The 7,500-nt window shown below is 34.6% G+C and overlaps 1 protein-coding gene across 1 annotated transcript in view; it reads right to left on the reverse strand.

The window, feature by feature from the left end:
- The window catches only part of LOC135196101 (uncharacterized), an 84,401-nt gene that overhangs the window by 4,072 nt on the left and 72,829 nt on the right, over window positions 1–7,500 (reverse strand). Inside the window, exons 17-22 of the mRNA XM_064222557.1 lie at window positions 5,408–5,542; window positions 4,370–4,541; window positions 3,640–3,736; window positions 2,374–2,519; window positions 1,666–1,779; window positions 326–499 (exon numbers count right to left, since the gene is read on the reverse strand). Coding sequence (XP_064078627.1) covers window positions 326–499; window positions 1,666–1,779; window positions 2,374–2,519; window positions 3,640–3,736; window positions 4,370–4,541; window positions 5,408–5,542 — 838 coding nt within the window. The remainder of the gene's footprint in view (window positions 1–325; window positions 500–1,665; window positions 1,780–2,373; window positions 2,520–3,639; window positions 3,737–4,369; window positions 4,542–5,407; window positions 5,543–7,500) is intronic.

Consider the following 7,500-nt stretch of genomic DNA (forward strand, 5'->3'; position numbering starts at 1 on the left):
ACTATACCAGAGTCTAGCAGTCAGATTTACAAACATTCCCAAACGTCAGTTATGAAAGCTTGAAACATATCCTTTTTACTACACATTCACAAATGTAAACAACTCCAATTCAGTATTTGCTACAACAACGTCTGATGCAAGCAGATTTACAAACGTTTACAAACGTCAGATACAAAAGCTTGAAACCTTTACTTACACATCCACAAATGTAAACAACTCCAAGTCAGTATTTGGTTTTATTAAAGTCTGATCCAAGCAGATTTACGAACATTTACAAAACGTTAAACTTGGAAATGTTTTGTTTTTTAAGTCTAGGCTTACTTACGAGAGTAATGATCACAGCTGTACGCTGGAGACAGCTGCAGATTGGGTTCGCCAAGGTGATGGTCGCCCACGAAACACATGTTCAAGCCACCTTTGTGGTCTTGTCCGCACACATCGAAGTCGTCATCCTCGCAGCGGACGCAGAAGTCGTAACTCTGGCACGTTTCAGTGGTGTCTGTCGATGATTTTTCGTGAGGAGAGAGAGAGAGAGAGAGAGAGAGAGAGAGAGAGAAAATAGGAGTCACACATCAATAGAATGTCACCGAAAACAGTGCAGAGTATATGGTCTTCGTTTTTACTCTAATGGCAATTTGGAATAAAGCCTTTGAGAGAGAGATAAATAATGTACAAACATTATTATTATTATTATTATTATTATTATTATTATTATTATTATTATTATTATTATTATTATTATTATTATTATTATTATTTTGTACTAAGGGATCTACAATAATAAAAAAAATTGTTGAGAATTCGTATACAATTTTAAAAACACTTCACAAAGCTTTCGAACCCTTCCCTGGGTTCATCTCCAGTCCAAATGGACTGAAGATGAACCCAGGGAAGGGTTCGAAAGCTTTGTAAAGTGTTTTTTAAATTGTACACGAATTCTCAACAATTTTTTTTATTATTGTGGACTCTTTAGAACAATATATATACTCTCGTGATAGAGGGTGCTTTCAAAACATCAAACAATTATTATTATTATTATTATTATTATTATTATTATTATTATTATCATTATTATTATTATTATTATTATTATTATTATTATTATTATTATTATTATTATTATTATTATTATTATTATTATTATTATTATTATTATTATTATTCAGAATATGAACCCCATTCATATGAAAGAAGCCCCCACAGGGGGCACTGACTTGAAATTCTAAAGCCTCTTAAGAATAAAGGTGTTCACTTGAAGGAAGTAACAGAGGGTATTAATAGGAAATAAAGAAAGAAGAGATCCAGCTATTAAGAAAAAAACATATAAATCCCAACAAGTGTTGCATCATCGGCATACTGAACCACCTTGTTTTCCGGGCCAACAACCACATCAATTGTGGGAGAAATATTAACTAGAAAAATCTGTTAAAAAAAGGACTTTGGAAAGGGGAAAATAACTTCGTAAAAGAGAACAGTGTCATACATATCAAATCGTTTAAAATCTTACAGCAAGAGATTCCTAAAAGAAAAAAATAGTGTTTCTGTAAAATGTCTTAGACCATGAAAACCAAGACCAGGGCGACAATGTTACGAGATACAGTTTGCTTTTGTTTCATATAAAGAAGCCATAGGGATGAATGGAAACAGATAAACAAAGAGACTCACCTTCCAAACATAGCTTCGCACACTGAGACACACTGGTCAGCTGGGCCACTAGCTTATGATATTTCAGGGGCATTCCTGAATTTGGATAACGGGTGAATATTTTCTCTGCCTTTTCTGGAAAGAGAGAGGTAAGATAAATCATTATTTACAAAGTAAGTGGCACAACTTATTTTCTAACAGAATTAAAATCAACTAAGACAGCTCTGGAATGAAATCACTTTTCAATGTGGTCACAGACGTAACCAGTTTAATTTAAAGTGGCCTAATTGTTTTCTTTAAGTTAATACTGGCTGCTATGAACTAAGTGCCTATTTTAAAGTACCTTAGATAAGGGATGGAAGATTAATAATTCAACAATTCAACATGTAACATTCATATGCACTGTAACTCGGCATTTTTTCGTGACTACGCAACTGAATAATTCCTGTATATCTAAACACAAACATAAAAAGTATGATCTATTTCTTATTTTCCTGTATATTTAAACACACACATACAACTCTGAGCTATTTCTTATTTTCCAAATTATTACAAGGCTGGAATTAGCACCTTTACATAACTAAACAACTGAATAATCTAAACACATACAAACAAATCTGAGAGATTTCTTACTCTCGAAATGCGTACGTGGCAACTTTTCGTAACAGCTACGCGACTGAAGAATTCCTGCCTATCCAAAAACAACATAAAATCTGAGAGATTTCTTACTTTCGAAATGCATGCAGGGTTGGTGCGTCGAGTAGTTCCCCCCGTCTGAAACATCTATGAAGGTCTCCACGTGCAGGTGACACGTCCCCATCTCCCAGCAAAACTCGAAGCTGTTGCAGTTGTAGTCTTGGCTTCTGGTGCACTGCCTGTGGGCACACAATGATGAGAAATGGACTCTGGTAATCTGGTAACGTGCCCCATATATAATTAGACTTCTAGGCGTCTCTGGGTCTGTCCCTTTGCCCCCCCTCCCTTTTTTTTTTATTATTTCCTGATGGTGCGTTGGGGGTAAGGCATACAAGTCTGTATTATGTTCTCGTTGATTTGGCCAAAAATCTAAGGTGGATATGGAACACACGAAGAAATAAAAGCATAATATATATTATATATATATAATATATATATATATATATATATATATATATATATAATATATATATATATATATATATATAAGGTCTTCTAATAATAATACCTTAAGCTTTTCATCCTCTACATACTGAATTACGATATTCCTTCTTGAAAAATATGTCCCCAAACATTTTAGAATCCTAGTTGATAAGTAAAAATTCACCAGTTTAGATGGTTAACACAATCTTCAACCAGAGGTGATTTCCCCATGATGTAAAATTAATTGATAGAGGATGTCTGTCTCAGTTAATTACAAATAGACATGAATAGACATTATTCAGGCCTACCTATGGTACGATTAGATAGATAGGCGGGGAACTGGGAAATTTGTCAAGACTAGAAGTTTGAAGCTACATGCCAGAGATTTGCTAGATCATGTCAGGTCCTTCAGAACTTACAGAAATAGACCCAATATCCCAAAAAGGGCCTCAGGGAATAGGATCTGTTTTGTATAGGATACAAGAGGTCATTGGTCAATCCTTGGGCAAATTGAAGCTACAAGCCATGCTAAATCCTGTAAGGTCCTTCAAAACTTACAGAAAAACACCTAAGGATTCCCCATGGAGCCTCAGAATAGAATCTGTTTGTGTAGGATATAAGAAGTTATTAGTCAATTCTGCTCATAGGTCTTAGTTAACCATACTGAAAGGTTGAAGATGTTACAGAAGGTGATCATTAAGTTATGCAATAATTGTGCAAAGTCAAATTTATTGTTGTTAAAGTATTATAGACTGATAATAATGAATAATAATTACGAGTACACAAGGGAACGTCCAAACGTTGAAGACTGCAGTGAAGTTTAATAAAAAAAAAAATTGCCATGAATTTCAGAGCTCGAACTCGAAGCCAACTTACATAGCACACTCTTCAGGGGAGTATCCTTTCGACACGGGGCCCGTCGTATTGATGGAAATTCCTCCGAGCATAGGGGTGTAGTCCGTTAGATAGTTTCCTGTTGATACAGATATGACATTTTCAGTGCTTGAAATGCTTATGGCTTGAAAGATGTAATACGCTTCCTTGAATCTCTGGTAAAGAGAGCAGGCTGATTTAATCTTATATACGAAAGTTTGAAAAACGTAAGTTATTTTTCCCAGTAAAGAGAGCAGGCTGATCGTATATGTTTGAAAAACGCTAATCTTTCTTCCTCCAATGTTATTTTTTTCCCGATTGGAATCGAAAATAAGATTTAGGACAAAAGTCAAGCAAGAACTGGGGACCTATGATGATGATGATGATGATGATGATGATGAGGATGAGGTCATTCAGCGCTAAAGAGGGAAACAATTGGAATAAAAATGATTGAAAGGCGTAACGGGAGGTTTAAAACCTTTTGCATTCGCGTTATGAAACAGCTGTCATGAGAGGGGGTTGGGGAAAGCAAGATGGAAGAAATAGAATACGAACAAAAGAGGCACAGTCAAAGGATTGAAAATGGTCGCAGTTAGGGGCCGAAGTGATGCCTAAATTGCACCGCATGAGGTGCGCTGACAGCAGCACTACTTTTACCTTCTTAAGGGGCCACAGTTCATTAATGTTTCGGGGAAACGAATTGCTTGGCCAACGGAAAACTATAGCTACTCACGACCGTGGATGACGCAATCGTCCTTCTTCTCGATTCGAGAGCTGTTGATCTCGGCTGCGTGTTGGCTGTAGAGACTACACTCCCCTGTCAAGTAGTTGTGGACGATTGTCTCGCATTTGAAGTCCATCCAGTAGACGCAGGCTGACATGCAAGCCAGGGTCGACCAGTCTTTCTGATGGGCGGGAAAGAAGAAGAAGAAGAAGAAGAAGAAGAAGAAGAAGAAGAAGAAGGAGGAGGAGGGGGAGGAGGAGACTTGCCCTCCCTTTCAGAAAGGAGAGTCATAAACACTTAAACGTTTCCAGAGAGAAATCTTTTGATGCAATTGTTTTTCGGTGAGGGGAATAATTAGGGGATAATTCCTTGGACAAGAATGGAGTGAGCGAGTGATTAGTTAATTAAATCTTTTATTATAAACTAATTATTATTAATTAAAGGCTTGCCTTTAACAAGAATATGGACCCTACTCATACGGACGAAGCCACGGTATCTAGACAGTTGGTGAAGCCATGGACCGTGGATGGAAGCATGGACCGTGGATGAAGCCTACAGGGGCTATTAACTCGATATTCAAGATTCCAAAAAAACATGGTGTTCATTAGAAGGAATTAACAAGAAGTACAGGAAAATACAGAAAAATAAGTTTAAATAACAATAATAATGCAATCTAGACTCATTTCCCTAAGAAGGAAAAATGAAAAAAGTAAGAAAAATGGGTCGAAAGTTTCTTCGGCGCAATCGAGTTTTCTGTCAAGTGCTGGCCTCAGCCACGGCCCAAAAAACACTTAGCCGCGGCCCATGAAACTCAGCCACGGTCTGGTGGTGGTCTTATGTTGTTGGTCCCTAAATTATGGCTGAATTTAACCTTAAATAAAAAAAAAAAAAAAACTACCGAGGCTAGAGGGTTGCAATTAGGTATGCCTGATGATTGGAGAGTGGATGATCAACACACCAATTTGCAGCCCTCTAGCCTCAGCAGTTTTTAAAAGATCTTACACAACAGTTTTCTTTTACAGAAAACTAAAAATACTTTTAACCAACCAGTTTGACATTGGCATCGGGATTCCTGATGGTGTAAAATTTCTTGAAGGTGTAAAACTGGAACCTGATTGGGTCCATAGGGTCTGGAGTCTTGAACATGATGTTCTGGGTGGCTGTGAAGGACACCTCCACTTCCTGGAAAAGAGCAATCAGAGAGAGAGAGAGAAGTCAGTGCTGTACAACTTGTTATTTCTATGATATATATATATATATATATATACCGACACTTTTGACAAGCAACAGTATAGAAAAACAGATTTTTGTTTGAGAAACTACATATATAACCCTCTTTTTTTAATACGATTATAATAAAATAAATTCTTTTGAGAAACTGCATAAGAAGCAACATAATGAAACCAACTCTTTTGAGAACCAACTTAATGTAAAACCAACTCTTTTGAGAAACAACATAATATAAAACCTACTCTTTTGAGAAACAATGTGATATAAAATCAACTCTTTTGAGAAACAACGTAATATAAAATCAACTCTTTTCACAATCAACGTAATTTAAAACCAACTCTTTTGAGAAGCAACGTAATATAAAATCAACTCTTTTCACAATCAACGTAATTTAAAACCAACTCTTTTGAGAAACAACGTAATATAAAATCAACTCTTTTCACAATCAACGTAATTTAAAACCAACTCTTTTGAGAAGCAACGTAATATAAAATCAACTCTTTTCACAATCAACGTAATTTAAAACCAACTCTTTTGAGAAGGAACGTAATATAAAATCAACTCTTTTCACAATCAACGTAATTTAAAACCAACTCTTTTGAGAAGCAACGTAATATAAAACGAACTCTTTTGAGAAACAACGTGATACAAAACCAACTCTTTTGAGAAACAAGTAATATAAAACCAACTCTTTTCAGAAATAACGTAATATAAAATCAACTCTTTTCACAATCAACGTAATTTAAAACCAACTCTTTTGAGAAGCAACGTAATATAAAATCAACTCTTTTCACAATCAACGTAATTTAAAATCAACTCTTTTGAGAAGCAACGTAATATAAAACGAACTCTTTTGAGAAACAACGTAATATAAAACGAACTCTTTTGAGAAACAACGTAATATAAAATCAACTCTTTTCACAATCAACGTAATTTCAAATCAACTCTTTTGAGAAGCAACGTAATATAAAACGAACTCTTTTGAGAAACAACGTAATATAAAACGAACTCTTTTGAGAAACAACGTAATATAAAACGAACTCTTTTGAGAAGCAACGTAATATAAAACGAACTCTTTTGAGAAACAACGTGATACAAAACCAACTCTTTTGAGAAACAAGTAATATAAAACCAACTCTTTTCAGAAACAACGTAATAAACCAAATATCTCGAGATACCATGACTGCAACTGAAAAGCAACATAATAAAACCAACTCTTTCGATAAACATCATAAAATCAACTATTTTAAGAAACAACATAATTAAACAAACTCTTTGAGCAACAATATATCCGATCAAAGAAAATCAACAGAATAAAAAAAACCTTTTTCGAGAAACATAAACATAAATAAACGAACCTTAGAGAAACAGCAAATACAGTTGAAACAAAGAGAACATAATAAAATCAAGGCCGTTGGAAAACAACATTATAAAACCAGCTCGATGGAAAAACAACATAATAAAAACACTTCTTTTGAGAAAAAGCATAATAAACCCAACCCTTTGGAGACCCAACAAATACAATGGAAACAAAAAACAACATAATAAAATTTAAATATTTTGTAAAACAACATTATAAATTAACTCTTTAGACAAACAACATAATAAAACCAAACCTTTCGAGAAAAATACACTAACACTAACCTTATGAAGAAACTGGAATAAAAACAACGAAATAACATAAACTCATTAGGAAAACATTATAAATCAACCTCTTTAGAAAAACAACATAATAAAACCAATCTTTAGAAAAACAACATGTAACCAACCCTTCGAAGAAACTGAAATAAAACAGCAAAATAACATCAGCTGCTCTGATAAACTTCAAAAAACAAACTCTCCAGACAAACAACACAATAAAACCAACTCTTCAGAAAAGCAACACAATAAAACCAACTCTTCAGAAAAAC

Source organism: Macrobrachium nipponense, chromosome 17, assembly GCF_015104395.2.
Source record: "Macrobrachium nipponense isolate FS-2020 chromosome 17, ASM1510439v2, whole genome shotgun sequence".
Classification (NCBI taxonomy): domain Eukaryota; kingdom Metazoa; phylum Arthropoda; class Malacostraca; order Decapoda; family Palaemonidae; genus Macrobrachium; species Macrobrachium nipponense.